Genomic DNA, 26,051 nt, shown 5'->3' on the forward strand with positions numbered 1-26,051 from the left:
AGTAAGTAGTCCTTGGAGTTTTTCAATACTAGCATTTGTTCAATAGTTTGCTTATTTTTTTCTTAAGTAGCTACCTCTGGAAATTGATTAAGCTGTCAGTTATCTCCAATATGGGCTGTATTGCACAATGGTCTTTTTCCACATCATGGTACTATGTATTACTATGTCAAAAAATTGACAAGATTTTGTATATACTCAGCTTTATTGTCTCAAAGAATAAAGTAGGGCTTGGTTCAGATCTCACTTATTTCTAGTTAACATGACTCTGTAGGTAGCAGTAGTTCTATCCCAGTTTTACCCAGGACAGTAGTAAAGATAAGTACATGAAGGCAAAAAAATATACAGTGAAGAAAAATCTGATTATTGTATTTTTTTACTTCCCACCTGGATCGTTCTGTCCTACAGTACTACTGTAATTGATCTTATTTAACCTCCAGAATGCAGTTTCTGTAATTGCATTTATACACTAATTGTTAGTTTTCATGTTTTCCAAAAGTTAAATTCCATGTCTTTTTTTTTTCTTAAGACTGTTCTTCATACATGTTTCACTATGTAGCCTAAAAATCCTTACATAGTTTTTTAAAAATGAAAGCCTTCAGTTCCTTTTGTATTAGGAGCATTTTGTTACTCATGAAAAAATATACCTAGCATCATGTAAAAGACTCTAGTGGCAGATAGCTCTGAACATAATTAAACTTTCAATTCCATTCTCCTAGGCAGAATATGAGGTATCTTCAGATGAGAAGCGTATAGACTGTGGCCTGAAAGTTTTGGAGACCTACTTCACTAATGGGGTAAATATATAATATTGCAAAATACTGTCTCAAGAGCTTTGTAAATGTCAGATAAATACAGACCTAAGTGCTTGCATTGTTTTCAGTAAATTGACTTTGAAACTTCATTAGTCCCCTTCTTATCTTGCTGAAAGTTATACTGCCTTCTAAAATTGTGTGAATCTTCTCAACTTGACCAGAAACCTTAACTGATCTTTGCTTTTAAGACTACTATTAAAATTTATTGTCCTATGCTTTTAAATTAGATATTTTTAAACAGATCATTTAGCATCTAAATAAAACTAATTAACAAATAATCTCACGGTTTTATAGTCTGAAAGCATGAGAATGAGGAATTCTTTAAATTCTCAGGTTTCTTTTCTGTATGGCCTTGGTTGGTTTGCTGTAAGTTTTCAGAATTACTTCAGGTTTTCACCAAGTCAAATGCTGTTTTGCTGTGTTCTATGGCATTCTGTTTCTCTGTATATTGCATGGAGATCATTAACAGCTGATCTTTTGCATAAGGTAGATCACACTGATTGATTTTTAAGAGCCTTGATGTCCTATAGAAGCTTTTTTGTGGATATGCAATTAGATGTTTTGTTTCAATGAAAATATTCTGCTCCTTCTTTTATTTTGGTCATCTCAAGAAGGCTTTACTCCAAATTAAAATCTTGAAGATTCCATAAAAGCAGATAAAACTACAAATTTGCCTAATGTCTCCTGATAGTTTCTTTGGGACTATCATAAGTCACATGCAGATTTTGAAAAAAAAATCAACACATTTTTTGGGGCTGGATTGAAATAGTTTCCCAGCTTGTGTGCTTGTTTCTTTCTCCCATCCTGTCAATACAAAGAGATAACTTACTTACTGCTTAGTTTGTTTCCTTGGATACTGAAGTAGTAAATATGCATTTTCAATGCATTCTTCTGTAATAGGGAACAAATAAAAATTTTGCCTGAATGTTATTTACTGGGTTTCTCTTCAGCCAAACCATTCCTTACCTTTTCCTGGATAAGCAGATTTCATTTCACTTTGAATACACAACTTTTACTGATTCTATTGATTTAAAAAATTTCTCTGTGTTTTTGTTTTTTGCTTGTTTTGTTTTTTTGTTTGTTACATAAAGTCTGCAGCTCATTTGCCAGAAATACCTCAGGAAACAGTAAATGAGTGTAAAGCAAGACTGGAAAAGAACCCTTCTAAGGATCTTTTTATGGATTGTACTAGGTAAGTTAAAAATGAATCGTGCTATGTTCAAGTATCACACGAGAATAAACTTGTGTTTCTGAGAGAAATGAAAGGTGAAGATATTATAGGGGGATCATCCAGGAGGATTTGGGCTCTGAAATTACTATAGGTAAGAAATTTGGAACAGAATTATTAAAGGCTACATTTCCTTCAGATGTGATGTAGCTGTTTGCAGATTTTTGCAGAGCTTTTTCTTTAGTGGTATTTTTGCATAAAATCATATTCTTTTCTGTTGTCACATATTCTTTAAGTTAGAATAATATTTCTCTTTATTATTTTCTTACCTTTTGAGTGAATTGTTTTCCATAGTGCAGGTACTCTGACAAAGGTGAAATTTTAAACTAGAGGCTGAAAGATTTCTGAACAACGTTACATGGTTCTTAAAACCACATGTTATATGGTTCTTAAAAATGGACTGAACAGAGACCAAGAGTGTATTTCATAAGATGGCTTATTAGAGAATTGATAGTTAACACAAATACAACTTTGTTTTGTTTTGAAGTTATGAAGTGGTGTTTCACACAGTAGCAGCAGGGAAGGCTTTTCTTGGAGGGACAGTACATGTTTACCAGTGTTACCTGTCTTTCTTTGCTTCTAATATTACTGGTTCTTCAAGGCATGCTTGATCATGTCTGAAGGATTACAACAGGTTTTGTCACTGCTTGGGTCATCTCCCCAGCAACAAGAATAAGCATACTTTATAACAACCTGAGATTATAAGATTGAAAAGAATGTGTGAGAACACCTAGTAAAACATGTCTCAAATGGAGGATCTGTCATGTATGTCATCTACCCGAGTACAGTTTGAATGACTCTTTTTCCTTTTTTTCTTCCCCTTGGTGTATTTAAAGAGGAATGATAAGGTATCTCGTGTTCAGGTTAGGATATGGCATTCAGTATTTCAGTTTCAAATCACAGATTAAATTTTACTTACCAGTCTCCAAATAATGTATGAAAACCTGTAGATTCTTTCCTGTAAATATCATTCAGAGGTCCTATTTATGGGGTTATCCAGGCATTGCATAGCTACCCAGAGGCTGATGTTTGGGTGGGCTTGGAGATGATGAGAATGCAGAGGTCAAACTTTCTAGTTACAATAAGAACCAGTAGTTTGGCATTCATTAGTAATTTGACAGGCACATCTAGAGATGTCATCTGAGACATCTAGGTTAAAACCACTGTGAAGCACACTGATAGTGGTTTTCTGCCTACAACTTCATTGATATGTTCAAGTATATTTTATTGGATTAGTAGCATCTCTTGCTTCATAGTCTTTTCAGTATAAGATTGCTTTTATTTTCCTGTTTCTAGAATTGTCCATGAATACCTAAGCAAGAGACCTTTTGAAGCTTACCAAGAAAGTGTGTATTTTTCCCGTTTTTTACAGTGGAAATGGCTGGAAAAGTAAGTTTATTTACAATATTTGCATTATATTTTGCTTTGCTTTGTGGTCAGTTCTGCTTGTTATGCTAGAATGCTATTTGAGATGTAATGATTGACACTACCTAAGAAATTTTGATCTGAAAGGAAAAGATGTAAGGGATCATGTTGATAGGGCAGCAATAGAGCCAATATTCCAATGGAATTATCTGTGCAGTAGTCTTTTAAGTGATACATTTGAATTAGGTAAATTAAAGTTTATTATCATATGGATATGTTTGGTTCTCATGTGTGCTGTGGGCAATTAATCTTTCTTGGGAATGCCATCATCCTTTGGTTTCAAACTTGGTCTTATTAGTGGTTAATGGGCAGATGAATCTAGTTTTATAAGCCACTAGGTGTCTGGGTAACTAATCAATTTTTCAGGGTGCTACAGACACAAATGTAGTAATTAAAAGACAGCAAGATTTATATATATCAGAATTTAATGTGAGCTTTTGAATCAATACAGAATGAGTGTCCATACTTTTTTAGAAGCTTGAAATTGGTACACGTTGATTCTGATTCAGCACTGCTGGATATGATGATCACATATCCAAACATTAAGGTGCTTAAGCAGTAATTTTATGCTACACTCCAACTATCCAGTATCTTCATTTGACTGAATTAGTAGCAAAAGCCAGGAAGAGAATGAAGGAAGTTGCTCAGACCGTTAAACCAAATTCTCTACCAAAAGAACCTCCTCCATTTGTTGTCCTGATAACTAAGCTGGGTTAACAATGAATGTTCTTTTTAAAACAAAATGCTCTTTTAAAACAAAAATAAAAACCACACCACCATGAAACAGGCCTGCTCTGATACGTGATTAGGAGTGTTCTAATATAGAATAGCTGACACCTTTACCACCTCCAGATATCTGTTCCTCTTCCACTTCAGTAAATAAATGGTTTGGCTCTTGAACTGCTGTTGCATACCACAACTCTTTCTTTTCTGTAAACTCAGAACAGCAAAGCAAAGCCAGAAATATTTTTACGTTTTTAAATGCTGCATTGTAAACATGATCCCTGCATGTCAGCATGCTGCAACTGGGGCAGACAACTGGAGGTGATAAATTTACTGTTGATGAGAACAGGTAAGGCCTTAACCACAGACAATGCAGTGATCACCTTTTCTTCCTGCTATTGTCAATCTCGGGTGACCACAGGAGGGAGCCCGTGTTGCTAATTAGATCATCTCTTTCCTTTGAAATTCAGCTTATAATATTGTCTCCATGTGGTCAAAGCAATTGCTGTTCAGTAAGATGTCATGGAATAGGAAAGTGAAAATGAGGACAGACCTTGGGGTGGGGAGGAGAGTGCTAACTCTTGTAATTCCTATTGCAGTAACTGTTTCTTTCTGTTAATCAGGCAGCCAGTAACCAAACACACATTTAGGCATTACCGAGTACTAGGCAAAGGTGGATTTGGAGAGGTGAGTACAGAGATGTCTTTCTGCCAGGTGATCCTTAGCAAAAGAAAAAAACCAAAACACATTAATACAAAGGAGGAACAATTTTTAAACTCTTGGCATCAGCGATCTATATTTGATACGTCACCTGGCAAACTGCTATAAATCAAAGCTTTTAAAGGCTTGTTTCAGTTTTGTAGGTCATGCGTAAAGTTGGAGAAAACTGACTAACAGCAGTTGCTTCTGTTTAGAAATTTAATTTGGCAGTGAGAATGTGATTTCTACTTAATAAATATGTTGCATATTCACAAACCTGATAGGAAAATCCATAGATTTTATTAATTCTGTTTATAATCAATTGAGGTTTTATTCCCTCTTACATGCTTCAACCAGAGCCCTATATTGAAGGGGAGAGTTACGGTAATTTAGTAACCCTCCAAAGTTGTTTTAATGGGTGAAAGCTCTGTGGTGATGCTTATGGACTTTGATTTTCTGAGAGCATTAAAGAATGTGGAAAAAAATCAAATTTATCTTTAAATAAATACTGAGAACTTCTGGCATATCTGACACACCTCCCTTCTTTTTTAGGTATGTGCCTGTCAAGTACGGGCAACAGGAAAAATGTATGCTTGTAAAAAGCTAGAAAAGAAGAGAATAAAGAAGAGGAAAGGAGAATCAATGGCTCTAAATGAAAAGAGAATTCTAGAAAAAGTAAATAGTAGATTTGTAGTAAGTATCTAATTTTGATCTTATTCTCAGAAGTTTGTCTTCCAGGAGTTTGGTTGTAGTCTGCCTGCCTCTCTCTGAAAGAAGAGTTTGGATTTGTTACTGAATTATGGCTTTTCTGTACTTGTACTGCATTTAAAAATACATTTATTGAGTCAAAAAATCATGCTTATTTTTTACCTAAATTGACTTACATTTGCTAAGTATGTTTAAGTCCCATTGTACATTGTAAGCCGTTACTGAGTTAATCTCTGAAGGTAATTTTGAAGATCCTGCCAGATAATCATCAGCATAGCATAGCTTTTTCTAGTGAAACTTGAGTTTGTAACTTACACAACATATGTTAAATTTTGCATTATTGTGTTAATTTTTTATTTAAATTCACAAGTCTACTTTAAAACTTTAAATGCAGTTTAAAAGTATTTAACCACAACCTAAAGAAGAAATAAAAAACTGTTCTTCCTTTCCCTATCCACACCTCATTCCAGTGAGAAGAAAGACTATAAAGAGCTATACTAGGTTTCACTGTTGGCAAGTTCCATGCCAGGGAAACATACAGTTATCTGGGGACACATTTGATCTTAAATAGCTTTTTTAGCTTTCTAGTATAGGGCAACTTGAAGTCCTGTAGAAGTTCAGGAAGATGGTTTGACCACGGATAAATCCTGAGGTATTAATAAAATAAGGCACATGTGCACATTATCTTAACAAAGAGTAACACATGTAGCATGCAGCTTGAGGGGGCATCTTTAGTAAATCTATTGCCTGGAGGTAGCTCTGTAGTATCTAAAAAGATAGGTCACTAAACTTTTGTGGCACTGTCTGGGAGTGATTCTCTGCTTGACTGGTTTCTTCTTTTTTGTTTTAAAAAAGGCTTCATATGTTACTTAAATCGGAAAAAGAACTGTGAATTAGTTGTATCAGAGTTTATAATGGTTGTCTTCTCACCCTGCCTCATTTTCAGGTCAGTTTATCCTATACATATGAGACTAAAGATGCCCTGTGTTTAGTATTAACCATAATGAATGGAGGGGATTTGAAGTTTCACATATATAACATGGGAAATCCTGGCTTTGATGAAGAAAGGGCTATTTTCTATGCTGCAGAATTGTGCTGTGGTCTGGAGGATTTGCAGAAGGAGAGAATTGTTTACAGGTGAGTGTCATGCAAACATGTCTATAGTCATGCATACCTTGAATTTTCCATGTCTGTTCTGTATTAAAGCTATTTTTATATACTAAAACAAATTTATGCTTCAGCTTCATAGTAAAAAAAGAAAAAAACTTGTTTGGTTTATTTTTTTCATGGTGTGTCCCTTTAGTGTTACTGATCTTACTTGTCTTCTTACTGTTAGTTTAGGTCGAGATACTTGCTGTATTCTAAAACTTTCTAAAGTGATTCAAGGTTTATTTGTAAGATGACAACTGTGATTTGCAAAGTAGATTCATTAGTAATCCAAATAAATAGATAGGTTTTTGGAACATGGGATTGTGTTCCTGCCCGCTCTAAAGAAGTTCACAGAAGGCTCTAGCAGTCCCTTGCTGCATTGTTACATTAAAGAAGGTATAAAGTCAGCTATAACCCATACTTGCCTTCTTTCTTCTGGTTTTATTCCAGGTTCCTCCAATAAACACTATTGCTTTTGAATTAATGACACTGTCAGAAGTCTCATGTGTAGCAATTGAGATTGTATGATCTTACTTCTCTTTTCTGTTTCTGTATATGCATCTTTTAACCCCTGGCAATTCATATTTCAGAACAAGCAAAACGAACTTAGTGCTGGACCAAGAACTCTTCCTTTTTTTTTTCTGGTGTGTTAACACCCAAGTACCACTTGTTTTCAAAGAAGATTTAAATTGTAATCCTGCTTAACTTTAATATAAACAGTCATGGTCTTTTCCCTCCGGATGCTGAAGACTGACATACCCACAGCAGAATGTGGCAGAACCACAGAGTAAATCAGGCTTATGCTGATTGTTGTGTGTGGTTCTTTAAACAATTTGGCCAATCTTGCAATGTCTCAGTGTGTTTTGGCATGCATGGAGAGGGGAAGGAAGGTATGAATGGTTTTTCTGATCATTCTTCTCATAGGGATCAGCTACAAGTAGTTCAATTTGCATTGCTAAAGTGCAAACAGAACTGATGGCTTAAAATACAAAATAACAAACCCCCCAAAATCAAAACCAACAAAAAATCCCATGAGTTTTGTGACTAAGGCAAATCTTTGTTGCCTACAAAAAGACCTTTAAATACATGTTAAATACTACTGTTCTCTGTGTATATAATTCCAGATTTTGGAGTGGTCTGTGATTCTTCTGGAGCTGCTGTGGTGTCTAGACCTCTGCCCTGTTTTGTGCTAATACATAACCAGTTTTCAATTATTAAAAATTTACACCAGCTTAAATTTATGAGCAAGGGAAAAAGTAGTTACACAACCAACTCTTGAGTAAAATTTCCTCTTAATTAGAAGAATGGGAAATATTAGTCCTCTTCCTATTAGGATTTTAGTGTTGTGTAGAGAAAGTTTTTCATCTGTGAAGTATGAATTTCTGTTCTTGATATAAATGGGTTAAAGAGTTGGGAAAAAATGGATCTTGAGTTTTATGGTTAAGCTATTTGTATTAGAGGTCCCTCACAAGTTTTTTTGTACATAGGTGGAAACTGGAAAAAGTTGCTTTAATTATAACCAGAAGTCTTATATAAGTTTCCTCAGTTGCACTTGATGGTAGCTAATAATTTTGCCTTTGTGTAATGCACATTTCTATTCTGTTTCATTTCTAGAGACTTGAAGCCTGAGAATATACTCCTTGATGACTGTGGTAAGTAATAATTAAAATTAATTTTTAAATAGGGAATTTCTGGCTCTAGTTAATACTGTGCCAGAAATTCCTCATGATAAAAGGGATCTGACTGACAAATCTTAGCTTTCATTTGAAAAGAACAAGCTGTCTTGCTTTTTGGAAAGCTGGGGGAAATACTGGGTCTGTGAGAAATTATGATACTGATGTTTAAGGAGTCAATTTCACACATTAAAATAGCTGCTTTTCCCCTTTTGCTCCTCCTTTCCCCTGATTTAAGATGGCTAAAACTTTTATAGGGATGTATTCTGCCTTTCCCTTTTCTTTGACTATGTAAACATTATTTGTTAGGTATTATTTTACATAATAAACTATAATGTTTAGCAATAAAGAAGAAAAGGAATCTGAAGCATCTCAGTTTTAACATTTTAACTAAAACAGGTCTGATGGTCACTGGTGCCTATGTGGCAGGAAGGCATCAAGGAAGTACAAACAATATGAAGAGAAGTTTGTAGTCTTTTGTTTTTCAAAAGCCAAATAAATTTTTTTAATCACTTTGTATTGAATTTATCAGAGTCTTTTGAATTAATTGTAAAACATATGCAGCAGTTACCTTCTTCTAAGCTGTGGATAAGTATTACCAGTTTGTTCTTGTAATTGCTGAGCATTTGGATTAAGGAAAAACTTGTTTCTGAAGCCATCAGCACAATCTTTTTTTCAAGTCAGCATGTTCTGACTAATAAATTTCTAAAAAGGTGAAGCTTCGGAGAAGTCACTTTCCAAGAGCTAAAGCTTTGGGAGACAACAAATGCATTCTTTAATTTTTCTCTCAAGCAATGTCTTGCAAAAGCTGAAGACTTCTTTGAGGAAAAAATGTAGCCCTGCAGGACTGCACTAGAATGCTTTCTCCCTGCCAGGGATATTTTGATCTTGTTCCAGAGACCAGAGGGGACTCATTAGAAAATTGCTTCAGGGGCTCAAATCCTGCACTTGAAAAGGGGTTCATCTGATGTCAGGGAACAGAACAGCATCTGAATGTATTTAAAACAGTATTTGCTGCTTAAGAGCATTTGCTTGCTTTCTACCAGTGTATAGAGTGGCGCTTGTCTTTCTCCACTCTCTCTTCCCACCCCTTGATTTTCTGTCACATGTAAGTAGGAAATTAATAAGCTATTAACTAACACAGGAGTGATAGACAGAAAATACATACACAGAGGACACTTGGGCATAGGAACAGGCTACCAGGAGAGGTGATGCAGTGTCCACACATGGAGGTGTTCTAGACAAAAGTTTAAGAAATCTTCAACAATTTTGGCTGACTGCTTGCTCAGAAGTTTGTACTAGAGACTTTCTGAAGTCCCTTCCAGACTGAATTATTCTGTGAAGCTGTGATGTTTCTATAAATTACTCTGTCCTTGCCCTTGTATCCAGTATTAGAACTAAGTGTGGGGTTTGTTTTGGTTTGGATTTTTCCCCTTGAATCTTTCTACTACAGATGATTGGCAATTTTCTGTTTTAAAATTGAGTTGAAAATTTTATTGTCCTTTCTTCTGTCTAGCCTTTTGTATTTTTCTCTCAAGAAAGTACCTTTGTATTTCTAAACTGGATTCGTGTCAGTACAGTTCTTGCCTTGAACTGTCTTGAATTGTTTGCTGTTGAGTGTTCAGCAAAGAGCTCTCTCTGGCCATGGGAATGGGAGGGAGTGTGAGGTGAACTTAATCCCATTGGTCTTCTTGGACAGTTTCCCCATCTGAACAGTGTTGTTCATGACAAATCATTGTCTTCCACCTGACTACTACGTTATAGGTAGTAGTGTATATGTTATGCTGAATAGAAAAGGTAATCAGCTTGAGAAAGTCAGCTAATGAAGTGAAACAGAAGCTGTTCTCTACATTAGAGTGATTTGTGAGAAAGGGAAATCCTAATATTGAACTGACGTGTTACAATATAGATAAATCCAAAGAGGTTATGTGTAGGCTGCTTTTTTGAGGGTGGTCAGAGGGGGGATAGCAATTGCAATTACTTGTGTTTAGCATTATGAGGATATTTTGTTAGAGAAAAACCTGGTGTCTCAGTACAGGATACAGTTTTCTCATATATATTCTGGTGTTTTTTCTAGGAAGTCAGAAAATGGAGTGTTTGTGGCAGGAATGAAGAATTTTAGTCTTGGAAGTGATGATACTTTATTATTTGCTGACTATGTGCAATTTATTTATCATAAATAGGACATATCAGAATTTCAGATCTTGGATTAGCTGTGCAGATTCCAGAAGGAGAAACTGTCCGAGGTCGGGTTGGGACTGTTGGTTACATGGGTATGTAAAGTATCCTTTGCTGTTACATTTTACCAGAAACTTTGCTTTTGTGAATATACGAATGACATGTCCAAAGAACAATACTGGGCATGGATTTACTACTGGACATTTTATTGGAAGAAAGGCTTCTGGTGGTAGATGTTGACAGACAGTTATAAGGCTACTGGAAAACTTGAAAACTTAACTCTGGAAATTCTAGTTTTAGGTAGAACTTTGTTAAAGTGCTATCACTGTAGAAATTAATATTTTTTCAAACTAAAGAGGAGTTAAACATCTCTGCACAGAAACAAAAGAGTGCCTGAGAGTTTTTTAAATATTAATTAGTCATTTTAAAGTGATTTGTCATTAACGATCCTTTGTTTTTGTTTTATAGCTCCGGAAGTGCTCAAAAATGAAAAGTATACATTCAGCCCAGATTGGTGGGGTCTTGGGTGCTTGATTTATGAAATGATTGAAGGACAGTCTCCATTCAGGAAGCATAAGGAAAGGGTCAAGCGGGATGAGATTGACCGGAGGGTAAAGGAAGACCAGGAAACATATTCAGACAAGTTCTCAGAAGAGGCAAAATCCATCTGCAGGATGGTGGGTGAAGAGATGTAGAGGTTTGAAAATTAAATTTCTAATAAATTTTAAGAAATTATAACCCTATTGTAATGTTTTCTACTGAAAATACTGGAATTCTTAAGTCTTTCCTTAGTTCAGATGGAAGTTTGTGATTGTTCATAAATTGTTCAGTTATCAAAATTTGGTAAATCAGAGCTTTTTCCAAGATGCAGGAATGCTGCATGAATTGATTTTTCATAACATGAATGAAAAGGTCCAGTATTCGTTGAACCACATGTAATTATAGATGCAGTACAATAGCATTCTCAACTTGGATTCTGCATGAGGAGAAATGGCAGAGTCGCATACTAGTTTTCTTGCCTAAAAGAGTTTGTATGAGATAGCAGTTTGGTTTTTTTTAAAACTTGTATTTGCCTTAACTTTTGTAAGAGGCATGTCTATTCAGAAAGCTTCTTAAGTTTTCTTTACTAGTTTGTGCAAAGTGTATTCATTACGTAAGCCCACTGGAAAAAAGTAAGTGTATTTCCTGAAAGTAAAGTATACTACAAATGTTACTACAGATATACAGATATACAGTATACTACAGATATACAGATAGTATACTACAGATGTTACTGTACTGTAACATCTATTTAGCATAGCACCATTTAAAGAACTTTTATATCACTTTGGGTGATATATATGATATATATATATATGTATTTATTTATTGTTTTAAATTATGGGATTATGTCACTGAATCAGCCTTTTTCCTTTTATCTTTGCAGTTACTTGCTAAAAATCCAGAGGAACGACTGGGCTGCACTGAGGATGGAGCTGCTACTGTAAAGCAGCATCCTATTTTCAAGAATATTAACTTCAAGAGGCTGGAAGCTAACATGTTAGAACCTCCATTCTTGCCAGATGTAAGTAGGTGAGACAGATTTGATTAGTATCTAAAAAGGAAACAACATGTCAGCAATCATGTGAACTCCAGAAAAACCTGGAAAATTAGTTGAATTGGTAGGGGAATGCCATTGTAGCTATTGATAACTGTTTTGTAGCATTTCATTTGAGATCACAGAACAACTGCAATAGTTATATTGCTGTAGGGAGCTTTGTAGCTCATTTCTTAGCCCTTAATAGTCTACTTCCATAGCTCAGATGCTGAACATATTAAGATGAGCTTTGAAGAAATTACTCTGGACTTGAGGGTGATAGAAGATGACTGAATTATGGTAGCAATTAAGAAATCCAGAGAAGCTGCATGCTGTTTCTGGTTTTGATATTTCTTTTCTGTAATTTGGAGGATGGATGGAATTGCTCAGGTCCCTTATGAAGAGAGTCTTCTAAGTTTTTACATTTCTGTTTTGTAGTATAGCATAATTTGGTGATCAGCAATGTGAAATACAAAATTGTAGACAGTTCACTCCCCATTTGCTCATCTAGGAAAGAAAAAAACCCAACCAAAACAAAACACCAAAAAACAGCAAACTAACAACAACAAAACAAAAAAACAACCCAGCACCACAAACAAACAAAAACCTTAATGAAGCAATCTTGTACTGTACTGCAGCCACGTGCCGTATACTGTAAAGATGTCCTGGACATAGAGCAGTTCTCAACAGTAAAAGGAGTGAACCTGGATACTACAGATGATGACTTCTATTCCAAATTTGTTACGGGTTGTGTCTCAATCCCTTGGCAAAATGAGGTATTGTATATTTCATAAAAGATTCTTTTCCTGAGCACAGCAATATAGAACATTTAATAAGGAATATAATTGTAGTACTAACTTTCTCTATGAGAGGTAAAGAAGTTTCTGCTTTAAACTTCTTGGCTGAGAAACTTGAGAAAAACTTTTTCCCAAAATACCAGCTGCTTGCAAAAAATTGGCATATATGGTAAATTTGCATAAATGGAATCTGACATCAGAGAGCATACAGAACAGTATATTGCATCACTATGACCACGTTCTTCTTGTTCTTGTGTGGTGTGTTATTCTATATTGCTGTCAATGGGAATAGGTAGAATGCTATTAAAAATGTATGATAAGCATATAGGTGCAGTGCAAGCTGTTCTTGTATCATGCCTGTATATCAATAGAGTTTCCAAGTGACACAGTAATACAGAATTGCAGATCCCAACCTTTTCTGAGGTTTCAAAACAAACATTGATAGAGTCAGAATTTATCTTAAACCTTTCTTCATCTGCCTAGTGAATGAGTTTTCTAGTATTCTATACAGAATACTAAAATTTTGCTAATTCTGGGTGCAGTTCAGTCTGTATTTAGGAAGATAAAAATCTTTATTTCAGAAAGAGCACTTGGTAAAAGTTATTGTAGCTCTTGTTATGAATGCATTTCCGCTATTATAAGATGTTCATAACTTGCTGAAATTAGTATTGTCTTGAATTCTACTAATGTAGAATTCCAAACCTTTTGGTTTAGAGTATTTTTTGTTTGTTTTGTTTTGTTTTGTTGCATTTCATTAACAAGGAGATTTGAAAGCTGTCATTTGACATAGAAAGTGTTCACTAAGAAGCAGTGGACCTTAGGCTGTTGGAGAACGAAATGTTTCTTATGCTCTGTTGTAATTCTGAACTTCAGAATATGATCCAGTCATTAAGAAATACACTGCAGTTTAATAACTAACCTCATATAGAGGGATGAAGTTGAAAGTAGTTGTAGAGTTCTGAAGGTAATGGTAATTCTTTCAGTCTGTGCAAACTTCATTTTGTGTTTGTACTTATTTTTTTCTTTTAGTTCATGTTACTGATCTTTCCCTCAAACCTTTGCTCTCAGTCTCTGAAGAATTCCTTCTTCCATACTTCATCCAATGTCACAGTTCACAAGAAAAGCAGAATATACTCATTGGGTTGCATGCCCATTATGACAGATGCAGATCAGTGGCACTCACAGATAAATGCTGCTACATGTGCACATTAACCACTCTCCCCCTTCTGACCATGCCTGTTAAATTTTGGCATTGACTCTTTCTGCTGTCCTTTCTGCACCTGGTAATTGTGGCTTTCACTCTTTAATTTTCTGTGTACTCATTATTTTATTATTTTTTCCCCCATGAAATATTGCCTTCTCTGTCTCAATGCTATATTTTAATTATGGTGTCTGTTTTTTTCATAGTCAGTTGCCCAAAACACCAGAATGGTGTTTAAATTACTGTGGTCAGACATCAGCTGCTTTTTCCCCAGGAGGGCAATTTATACCCCTTTTAAAAAGTATTACCTCTGATAACATGCAGGTACTAGTGTTCTGCAGAGAATAAAAATTTCTCCTGCTTGATGTCATGTATATTAATAGAATTCAATCCAGGGTATAGAGACATTATATTTTTTAGGCTAGTCTGCTCTGAAATAAGCAGAATAGATGAAAGAAAAATCAGTTTCTGGTTCTAAAAGCTTCTGCTTATTGCCTCATGGGCAGAAGAAGTGCCTTAGCAAAGCAAGGGAGCATCTGAGTATTACCTGCGTGGCAGTGCTTTCATTGCTATTATATATTTTTCTATATGCACAGGAGAGTTAATGTAGACTTTGTGCCTTCTTTCGTGGAGCTCAGCAAGTGGTATAGTTTGACTGATAAATTTGTAAATTGTTAGGAGTACCCAGCCAAAGGAAATAGATAATACATGGTGTATGTTTAAGAGGCTTGTTTGGATATTTCATTTATATTTCCTGTGTTTCAAAGATGATTGAAACGGGATGCTTTGAAGATATCAATGCATATGAAACTGATGGTACTGTGTCACCAGAGAGAGAAAGGTCTCCTAAACCAAAGAGAGGCTTCTTTCACAGACTTTTTAGTGGAGAGGTAAGGGTATTTCTTTTCTTCTGTAAGAAAATTACCATTAAAATCCACTAAGATCCATTCAATTTTTTGTATTATTTTGTGATAGGAACACCATGTTGCTTGCTGAATACTGAAACTAATAAAAGTTGGTTTGTTATGGTTTTGCCCTGGAACTGCACTTAAGAAACTGCTTTTTCTTCCATAGCAGTCTGTCTTCCTGGAGTGTCTGCTAGCTGTTACCTGGGGAGAAGGTTGTGTGTGTTGTTAATAGCTGTGCTATAGATCTTTCTTTAATTTAACTATTAATTAATCTTAATTAATTGAATTTTAATAAATTTTATAAAATTTATTTTTAATAATTTTTTAAAATTAATAAATAAATTAATTTAATTATTAATTAATTAATTGAACTTTCTTTAATTTAACTATTAATTTGGGTCTGACCCCTTACTTATTTTGCAAGCTTTTATAAAAGCTTCTGGGGAGATGACTCAAGCAATAATTGAGATCCTCTCTATAAAAACTTAAATTAAATTGGCTAATGAACTTGAGAAGTGAGTGTGGTGGAGCAATATAACTCCTAGGACTTGCACCTGTAGAAAGTTGGGTTCCCAATTAATCATCATAGTGTATTAAGCAAATAAGTATCTCCTAAGTAAGTGTGAAGAATTGTCACAAAAGGTAAAACATCTTAGGAAGTTTAATGCCTTTACCAGAAACAAAACCATAATAAATATTTACATAGCTTATAATAATGCACAGCCTGTTCTTACACACATAACTCCTACTCTTTTGTAAATATGTAGAGGTATATGAATTGAGTAGCTATCACCTAAAAGACATGGCATATTTTTCCTGTTTGTAGGTCATGAGAAGTAGGCTATTTGGAAAGGTTCTCAGTTGAAGATGTTGTCTGCAATTCTGCTTGCTCAGTATGGCTGCACTTAGTGGAATTATCTTGAGAAGCATGAGTTTGTTCCAGTAGAGAACACTTCCATAGAAATTACTTTTGCTTTCAAGAAGAAATGGAATCTTAAAATTGCTAGGAGCATATAATTAAGTAGCCACATCAGGGCCATGTATTAAAATTGCATGATGATATCTTTTGTCATCACACGGTAATTCACCTCTCTGAAATGGCACAATGCTAATGGAATGTATAATAGCACTGTTATTTCTAGTTCACCTTTTCAAACTCACCTTTCTTCCACTTACAGTAATGGAATAGAAGGAATGGTTTAGTGTACTAATCATCTCATACAGCTAAAGTTAAAGCTTTTGTCTTACAGTAGTCTTTTCAAGCTGAATCAGCAGGGTTCATACTTTCCCAAGATACATTTCTGTGTATTGAGAAAGAGTCCTGAAAAAAATGGATACAAGTTGAGTCTTTCATTGGTTTTGAAGTTATAAGACTGCAGTTAATTGTCCTGTGAAGTTAAAAGAAGGAAAAATCTAAAGTTAAATAAATCTTTAACAACTTGAGATTTGGGATTGGGTTTTAGTTTTCTTTCATGTTCACAATGAATATAGTTACTCTGGAGTAAATTGTGCAGGAAAAAAGAAACATCTCCCTGCTTCCCCATTCTGTCTGTGCCCCACAAAACACACAAACAAACAAGATTGTCAATTCTGCAGCTGAATTGTCTCTTTCTTCTCTTACAGGTCTGCTTTAAATCTGATTGCAGTGATGATGAGCAGGAGTCCTCCAGACTTTAAAACATTTTTGTCTCATTGGAAAGAATGAGCAAACTTTAAATGTTTTATATCTCTGTAGCAAAGTGTATTATACATATTTTTTATCTGAGTTCAAGGATTTTTGTACATTTGTACTTCATTTGTTTTAAGATGTATATTTTCACTAAAGCTTAATTGTACAAAAAGCAGTGAGTGCTATTTGTGTGAGTGTGTTTCTGTGTGTATTTGATTTCTCTTGATTTTTTTTTCCTGGTGGAATGAATCTAGAAATACTACAAGATTTTTAAAGCACAGAGATAATATCTATGGCATCAGTGTAATTTGACTTTATATGTTCCTAGTAAAAGTCTTCTTTTTCATTAGGATCTTTATTAACAGTTTTCTTAACAGTAAAATTCTGGTATTACCCAGCAGCATGACAGTGCTATTATCTCATGTATCTCTCAAGCAAATGCTAAGGAAAAAGGAATTCAGTGCACTGTGGCCAGCTATTGCAAATTGCTCTTTACTATCTGGCTCTGTAGATTATCTTCCTATATTTCTATATATACAGAATTCTGAACGTCTAGCTGAATCCTGTAACAAACTGTATTACCCCATTCTTCTCCTTTCTATCCATTTTACATATCTTCTCCATATAGTTTCATGTCATGGACCATGCAAGTAGACTGATGCCAAAATTTTATAACTATATTTAGTACTTCGTAGTCTTTACTAAAAGGCTTTCTTTTTAACCATGGGGACACCTTTTTAATTTTTTTTCTGTGACTGAAATTATTTACAACTGTGTGTGGGATGTAATAGTTTTATAATGAGTCAAAAAACAAAGCATGGGCTCTTCTTACTTACCTCCTTTCTGATTATTTTGTTGTAATATGCAATGTTGTGGGGTTTACAGCAATTACTGCCACTGAGGGAAGGACAATGTAACAATGTAAAGAAACTTTTCTTACAATGTTTAAAAACTTAAATTTTAAAACCTACCTTTAATGGCTGCTTGACAGAGACATGGAGCTGGTATTGAAGATTTAGTTACTTGTTCATTAGTAAAACTGTTTCCAGCTGGTTGAAAGCTTCTCAAACTTCTGTTCTTTTGGACTCAAAGTACATCAGACTCTTGATTTTGTAAATCTTTTGGTAAAACTATTAATCTGTGTATGAGAATGAATTTAGGGGATACATTTCACTAGCAGCCTTGTATATTTTCAAAATTTGAATTAAGGACTCGTAATACAACAATGCTCCTGGAGATTTTTTTTTTTTTTTTTTTTTTTTTTTTTCCTTCCTCTTGAATCTCTAGGGCACCAACCAGACTATAGTCACATGTATTATACACAAAGAGCAACTGAATAGCCCTCTGCCTCAAACAGGTTTCTGGTTCTGATCCACAGACCCAGTGGAAGAAACTTAAGCTGCTTCTGAGAAACTCATAAGATATTTGATACCGAAGCCTTTTGTCATGTTTTAAGTCACAGTATTTTGTATCTAGTGACAAATGTTTTAAAGGGTTAGACTTTGAAAAAAGTTGGGAAAACAGTTGCTTCAGAATCCTACTAGGGCTGAGCTGGTGTCTATCTGAAATTATTCCTTTTGGCTCCTTTGCCACATAAATGAGGAAGACATCAAAATGGCTGCTGTAGAAAATGCAAAGGGAGAAATTGGCAGGAGAGTCTGGATGAATTGCTGGAAGATAGGCTGATGCAACAGTGAAGGGATGGGAGGCTTGACAGAGAAATATCTGAAGTAAGGGTGTTGGCTGGAACCATTATGTGTGAGACAATAAGCTGGCATGGTCTGACCTGACCCTCTCTATTATGTTCCACAGTAATAGAAGGACTCTGAAAAGCTGGGTATGGAGAAATAGGCAAGTAACAAAAGGGTTTTATAAGTACATGCCCAGCTGGAGAAATGGTCATGTTTCTCTGTGCAAGGGTTTAATTTTTTAAGATCTTGAGTTTTCTGTTTTAAGGCAAACATGACCATATTAACACTAGATATATGGGGTGACAGTCTGGATTTAATGCCTTTTTAGAGCAACCTGAAATTTGAGCAAGAATGCCATGTACATAAGCTGAGTAATTTTTATAAAGAAAATACAGAAATTGGCTTTTACCGATATTTTTTAAAAACCCTGAAACTGTTTTTCCTGTATATATGATTTTCTGTCCATATTGGAGGAGGAGGCTTATTTTTAAAGAAACAAAACTCTTCTATTTCAGAGTGCTGAGACTTTAACACTGTTAAAGGAAGACAAAAGGCTAGATGATAAAAAAAGGGAAATTGTTTCTAAGAAGTGGCCACTTATATGTCCACTATTTTGAACAAGAAACTCCAACCATGCAAAAAGTGAGGAACTTTTTCATTTTTATGAAGCTTTCACATTTCACAGGTTTCATTTAACAAGTGTTTTCTTATGTTCTGAATAATACTATGGAATTGTTTTTTTAATAACTGCATATTTGCAGGATTCAGAGCTAAATTCCATTGGGGGGTGTCTTTGTTTTCCTCAGTAGGCTCAAGATGACATTTTCTACTCTAAATCTGTCCCTTTTGGCTAGAAATATAATCACACAATAATGACTAGATATTATCTAATGTGAATCCCCTAATGATTTAGAAAAGACAAGAAACTGGAAGGATCAGCACAACTCTCCTTATACAGTACATGGAGATTAAGATGTGTGTTTAATCTAATGTGACTGATATAAACTTCATATGAACTTTGCTCTCGATTTTTGTGGGACCCAGCTGAAGGGGAAGGGCAGCAGGTTGTGTCTACTGATTATGTGGCCTTTTATATCCATGAAGCTGTTTAAAAAAAAAAAAATTAAAAAGATAAAGACAAGATTAATTCTTGTCATTCAATATGCCTTTGTTAAACCTCCATTAATTCAGATTCTTGATCACAGAATTATAGAATAGTTGAGGTTGGCAGGGACTTGTAAAGGTCATCAAGTCCAGCCCTCCTGCAATGAGCAGGGATGTCTTCAACCAGATAAGATAACTCTGATAAGGTTTCTCAGAGCCCTGTCCTGTCTCACCTTGAATATTTCTAGGGATTTCTAGCAACCTGCGCCATTGTTTCACCACCCTCATAAAAGATTTCCTCCTTATATCTAGTCTGAATCTACCCTTCTTTAGTTCAAAACCATCACCCCTTTTCCTGTTTCAGCAGGCCCTGCTAAAAAGTTTGTGTGAAAAAGGCTTTAATGGTGAGGCAGTCCAACAGCCCCTCTGCTTTGTTCTGCTGGTGCAAGGTACCTATGAAATGCCATGGAGTAACTTGCACGAGCTCAAACCTTCTTTTCTGTGGCTAAGTCTGTAAGTCCTAATGTCTACTTGTACATACCTCATGAATCTCTACCTTCAGCTCAGAAACTGTGAAACAGTGTTCCAGTATTTTATTGGTTTATTTAATGCTTCTGAGTGTTGTGACCAAACAAATAGAATTTTTATACCTCAGGGTTGTTTTCTTTCTATCAAAATAAATTGTCAGCCTTTTTTTTTCATTTTCACAGGGGTACAGAGTTCAAAGTGGAGATGGTGTTATATTTCTGGGTTATAACAATAGTTTCAGTTAAAAAAATGAGCACCTAAAAATAATTACTGTATAGTAATAAATATGAAGAAACTGGTATTTCCGTCAGAAAGAGAGCATTATTTACAAATTTTAGCCTTTAGTAAAAGATGTTGGGTTTTCCCCCAAATTATTCCAAAAACAAGAGGTGCTGAAGTTTTTTTATTATTAAAGACCATTATCTCCCTCTCAGAATGAAATGATGCCTAATATGAGAAATTGGTGATAGAAACTATCAAAAGCAACTCAAAATCAACTTTTAGAATGCACTTCATTTATTTTTCAAACCATACTGATGTAAGAAATCTATCATTGCCATTTATAACAACAAAGAATAGTTGTCTCCAAATTACTGAAATAAGTCAATGGAAATAATGTTATTTTACTTTGGTTTGCAACTTAACATTACATTAATTTAACATTGGAATTATCACCATTGCTTTGGTGATAGATTTTTTTTTCAGAAAATTCTTATCTTTAGGAATAGCTCAAAAATTGAATTAAAATTTAAAAATTAAGAGGAAGCATCTTTAAGTTAAATTTATGTTTACTTTGATTTGAATTACCTGCCTGGCTCCTTTTGGTGATGATGATGATGATGTCATCTCATTTTTTTATTTCATAGTTGTTCTTATGGTGTAAGTTATATTTTAAACATTAAATGTAGGAAACTTTTCCTATGTTCCACATGTGTCCAGAACACCAGAACTCTTTCCAAGTATGGCAGAGCTGATTGTTACATGCGATGAATTAGTTTCACTATCTCCAAACCACTGAAATGTTCTCATGAGATGTTTTCCTGGATGTTCTAGCATTGTTATTCTTGAAATAAAAGCAAAACACTGCCACATATCTCAACCACATGTATTACTGTCCAATGTGATTTATTTACCATGTCTATCATGGTAGCTGGGATAGATAAAAGAAAAATTGTAACTATAAAAAAAATTGCAATTTGTTGAATTAGGAAATGTGTATTACATGCTGTGATTTCATTACCAGTGTAAGATGGTCAGGTCCAGGAAAAATTGCACTAGCTTTGTTGAATTTGCTCAACTGATACCTTATCTCATGGTTTGAATCTTGATTTCTTTATAAATTTCTGTGTGAAAAGACAGAAACACTGGTGTAGGCTGGTTTTCTATAACGTATTTACTGTGATAACGCTATGAATGTGAGTGCAGGATTGGCCAGTAGTAGCTGTAGCTCTGTTTGTCATCAGCCTTATCATGGATGTTGAATTTTCTTCTATAGCCAAAGGCCAATAACCAGACTTCACTCTCCTTGAGAATTTGTACCTTGGTAGTAGTTGGATTTGGGCTTTTCTGTATCAAATACTTTTCAACTGTAGGCTGCTTATATTTTCAGCCTTTTCCCCAGTTTATGCAAAGGCTTTTCCTGTAATTTTAAGATAGGAGTTGAATAGCTCATCAATCCATTGCTACACAAAGCATCTTCAAATTCAGTGACTTTAGCAGTAATTTAACCATGCTGTGGCATAGTGCAGATTATCTGTGCATGTGTCAGACTCTAGGGGCCAGCAGCCTCATGAAGTCTGCACTGAGTCCTACCAACTACCTGCTGAATTGTTGGTGTAAATGCAGAAATGCTGGCCTCAGTGTGGCTTCAGGACAGGGCAAAAAATGCTCTTTCTGTGCTTATTCAACTTGTTTTAAAAAACATTAAGAGGTAGCCTGTGCCCAGGTAGCCTGTGTTTAGGAAACCTTTCCACGTTCATGATGACTTTGTTTTAAAAACAAGGTAAAAGCATGTTTCTTCTCTCTTTTTTTTTTTTTTTTTTTTTTTTTTTTTTTTTTTCCTGGAGATTGAGATTAGTTTATCATCATCCACTGAACTCCCTATAACCTTTTAGGTTTTTCACTTTTATTCCACTGAGACTGTGACTTTATATTTCGCTGTGGCAATTACAGCTTGACAAAAATGCCTGTTCTCTAACCCTGCCTGCTTGTTCTTGCCCCTTGCCAGTTTTGCAACACTTTTAAAAACATTTTTTAAATTTTTTATTTTATTATTATCCTTTTGCCAGTGCAGCTCTTCGGGGGGCTGCTCTTTGAGCAGCAGCAGTGACAAGATACATGCAAAACCATGGAGCAGTGATCAGCTATCTACTTATGAGGCACTTTCTGAAGAAAAAACCTGGTATCCCTGAGTTCCCTTCCAGTTTCCCGGACTCAGTGCTAATGAGCCAGAGGTTTCAGACTGCCAGGACATTTGGGAAGGAGAAGGAGAACAAAGAGGAGTGTGCTTGTGGGCAGGCAGTGCCTTGGCATTTCTGCCTGTGAGTCAGCAGCCCTTAGAGGACTGGCACACATTGAGATCAAAAGGTTCACATCTGTTCTGCAAAGCCCGACCTGTTTGGTGGCTTCTTTAATCTCTGCTAAGAGCTTGTGCTCTTTTTAATGTGCTTGAATTTATTTCAACATGTGGCGTGGCACGTGCACTGATCACGTAGTGTTTGCTGCATTCCAGATACTCTCAGTTATCATTTGCTAAATAATAATAAAAAAATAATCATCATCCGTATGTTCCAGAGAAAATTCTCTGCAAGCTTTATCATAAAAGAATGGGGGAAAATATTTTGTCCCACATTTACAATGAAGCTGGGGTTTTGCTGTGAGGTGACTTGCTTGCAGTTCTGGCTATGGGTTTACTTTCAGAGGACTCTTCCAAATGCTTCATCTTTAACCAGCTAACCCAGTTACCTGGCACAGCACCCTATTACTGAATATTTGGCAAAAATGGGATCCGTAGGGTGTTTCTGCCATATCCAAGGACAGGAGCTTCGCTGGTTTTCCATGGCTTGCATATGAAGTCATGGGAATTTTATTGGGAATTTCTCTTCTTAAAGGCTCCAGGGCCTGTTCTGCTCTGCAACCCATGTGAGGTGACACAGGACAATTGCGATACAAGCTGAACTGCCAGTTCTTATCAGCTGTTATTATTAAAGCGCAGCAATAGCCAGGTCTGTGCTAATCAGCGCTTTCACTGCAGATTCAAAATACTGGTGAGATTTTTATTTTTTTTAAATAATAACATTATCGGTGCTAAGTTCCGTCCCCCTCTCTCCCCGCGCCTTGCTTTTGGGCTCAAAGAGCACCTCCGGCCCAGCAGGGGGCGCTGCGCCGCACCCCTCGTGCCTGTGGGCACCGAGACTCTGCGGCCCTGGCTGCTCACCCGCCGCGGGGACTTCCGGAGGATTCCTCTTTCTGATTGGACAGTGGCCTTGTCGCTCTTCCCTGAGACCCCGCCCCTTATCCCTGGCCTCATGCCCGCCTCTGTCTCTACTGACGTCAGCGTGCGCGTGACACCGCCCCCGGGTCTCGCGCTGTGCGCGTGCGCGGGGGCGCGCGGGGGGCGGGGCTTGGGGGGCGGGGCTTGGTTGAGGCGGGGGCGGGGGCGGTGGGGAAGGGGCGGGGGCGGGGGAGCCGCGTGGGGCCTGATGGGACGGGTCCAAGATGGCGGCGGGGCGGGCTGGGAGTGCCCGCGGCCCCCTGCGGCCTCTCCCTCATTCATTGCGGCAGTGACCGCCGGGGGGGCCTGAGCGCCGGCAGAGCGGGAGAGAGCGAGAGTCGGACCCGCCGGAAGGGAGCGAGACGCCGCCGGGCCCCTGTGAGAGGGCCGGGAGGAGTGTCGGTGCCGCCGGCGCGGGCGGAGCGGACATGGCCACCATGGAGAAGCTGACGAAGGCCTTCGAGTCGCTGCGCTCCTTCCAGCAGCAGCAGAGTCCCGCTGCCATCCCCGAGGAGCCGCTCCAGAGACCGTGAGTAGCCCGCAGCCGGGGTCTGGGAGGGCTCCCGGCACATTCCGGCCTCCCCCTCCCCGGGGCGGCTGCTGACAGGCGGAGCGGCGGTCCCGCGGGACACGGCCCTGGGGCGCTCCCCTGTCCTTGGCTGGGAGCTGCTCTGGGGAGGTGTCTGGGAGCTGCCTGCTCTCTGCTGGAGTTTAAGCTGGGAATAACTTCTCTGGGCAAGCACGTTAGAAAATGCGGCGGTACGGATAAGGAGCAGAACAGGCCAGACGCTGTGTAGGTTTTACGAAGGAGAACTTTACTTTTTAGCTAAAACGGTGATGGAAAAAAGGCGGAAAATTCCGAGGCATAACAGGGCGCTAAATCTTACAAAGTCCGAGGTCTGATGCGTCTGTGGGAAGCTGATGTGGGTGTCTGTTTATGACAAACTTCATGTAAAGTCTTGTGCTCTGACTTGCTGCGCAGAGACCTAAGAGAAATTAGTTCAAATATTCCTGATAGCCGTCTGGTCTCAAACATTAGGAGCAGATACATTCCATCCAGGCGATACTCAGGTTTCCCACCGGGAGGCATTACTGGAGGACGAGGAGCTGTTCAGTCTCGCAGTGCTGCCTTTATATTGGCAGCTTCTAGAAATACTTTTTATTGAGCAGGTGAAAAGACACAGGATTTTATGGCATAAATACATGAGTCACATTGTTGACTTTTTTTCTCCAGCTCATGGGGAGAAAGGAAAAGCAGAAGGGTTGAGGAGCAGGTAACTTGTAAACTGGCAGTTTTATAGTGCTTTGGCAGAGGATGGTAAGCAGGGAAGCTGGGCTCTTGGCTACCTGCTCCCACAGTACATTCTGCTTTGGATGCCAAGGAAATGATCATGGTTAATACTATTTGGAGTGTGTTGTCTCAAACAATCTCAATGTATTTCTAAATTTCTAGGGCATAACATGAAACATAGAACGTTCATGAGCTAATTATGTTTAGATGCCTTACGGATCTGCAGGGACTAATTGTTCTGGTATGTGTGGTTTTTGTGCTTATCCGTTGTGCTATGTGGAGCACATAGCACATCTCTTCCTAGTCTTTCCTATCTGTAGTTGAAAAAAAAAAAAAATCTGTCCAGAAAGTTATTGATAAGATCATGGTATTTCAAGAAAAAGTCCTGAAAATTATTTGTAGTGCTTGCTGAGGGATGATATGCTTGCTTAGGGGGTCTGAATATAGGCATGCTCTCCTCAGAATATTAAAAAAATTAGGGTTGTAGTTGTCCTTGTTGACTTCACTTTGTGTTTAAAAATAGTGTATGTGTTCAGAAAGCTGATGGTGTTGCATGCCCCCAGGAGCTTTACAGATTCAGTAACAGCATTAAGCCTTACAAATGCCTGTGGAAGGATATCATGGTAGTCTTTGCTGAAGTTTCACAGATTTTTAGTGAAACACCAGGTGACATCTTCAATGTAATTGACAATGTTGTCTGCATTTTTGTACATTTGCTTGTAATGGACCAAAAAGGAAAATAGCCTCACAGTGTTTTTCTTGTGTTTGCAAGAGGTGTTCATCTTAATTGTGGTTCTGTACAACTAGCACAAGTATTTTATAGTTTTGTGTAGTAACTTTCTATCATTTTATCTGTTTACTGTTGTAAAAGTATGACAGCTTACCTATCAGTAATGAAAGAATAAATTAATTGATGAATGTCATAGCACAAATGCTACTGGTTTGCTGTTTAATTATTTTGTTAGATATCTGTTTGATATTGTGCATTAGATCAAAGTTGTCCCATTGCCTAAATTAGACAAGTGAGCGGCTGCCTGGTTTTCCTCTAGTTGTAATCTCATTATTACAGGTGGCACTAGACATTTTTTGTTGGACTTTTTTCTACAGAAGTAAAACTAACTATCCACCTTAACTTTATTTATCTCCCAAAATAAGCTACCTTAATTTACAACAACACTGTTACATCCACATGATTAAA

The 26,051-nt window shown here is 36.8% G+C and overlaps 2 protein-coding genes across 6 annotated transcripts in view; both read left to right on the plus strand.

The window, feature by feature from the left end:
• Nucleotides 1–21,173, plus strand: part of GRK4 (G protein-coupled receptor kinase 4) — a 36,412-nt gene extending 15,239 nt beyond the window's left edge. Inside the window, exons 4-17 of one of the 4 annotated variants that reach the window (XM_071753370.1) lie at nt 717–794; nt 1,904–2,004; nt 3,337–3,429; nt 4,812–4,875; nt 5,440–5,580; nt 6,542–6,732; nt 8,359–8,396; nt 10,601–10,690; nt 11,064–11,272; nt 12,022–12,159; nt 12,810–12,947; nt 14,937–15,059; nt 16,701–20,267; nt 20,311–21,173. In XM_071753370.1, the coding sequence (XP_071609471.1) occupies nt 717–794; nt 1,904–2,004; nt 3,337–3,429; nt 4,812–4,875; nt 5,440–5,580; nt 6,542–6,732; nt 8,359–8,396; nt 10,601–10,690; nt 11,064–11,272; nt 12,022–12,159; nt 12,810–12,947; nt 14,937–15,059; nt 16,701–16,754 (1,458 nt within the window). In that variant the 3' untranslated portion in view covers nt 16,755–20,267; nt 20,311–21,173. Of the gene's footprint in view, nt 1–716; nt 795–1,903; nt 2,005–3,336; nt 3,430–4,811; nt 4,876–5,439; nt 5,581–6,541; nt 6,733–8,358; nt 8,397–10,600; nt 10,691–11,063; nt 11,273–12,021; nt 12,168–12,809; nt 12,948–14,936; nt 15,060–15,903; nt 16,028–16,700; nt 20,268–20,310 lie in introns of those variants that run through there. The other 3 variants (XM_071753371.1, XM_071753373.1, XM_071753372.1) reach the window with 3 other exon arrangements.
• A 2,592-nt stretch (nt 21,174–23,765) lies between these two features.
• The window catches only part of HTT (huntingtin), an 81,447-nt gene continuing 79,161 nt past the window's right edge, over nt 23,766–26,051 (plus strand). For both annotated transcript variants that reach the window (XM_071753375.1, XM_071753376.1), the window contains exon 1: nt 23,766–24,091. In XM_071753375.1, coding sequence (XP_071609476.1) covers nt 23,991–24,091 — 101 coding nt within the window. In that variant the 5' untranslated portion in view covers nt 23,766–23,990. The remainder of the gene's footprint in view (nt 24,092–26,051) is intronic.

This window comes from Heliangelus exortis, chromosome 10 (genome assembly GCF_036169615.1).
Source record: "Heliangelus exortis chromosome 10, bHelExo1.hap1, whole genome shotgun sequence".
Taxonomy (NCBI): domain Eukaryota; kingdom Metazoa; phylum Chordata; class Aves; order Apodiformes; family Trochilidae; genus Heliangelus; species Heliangelus exortis.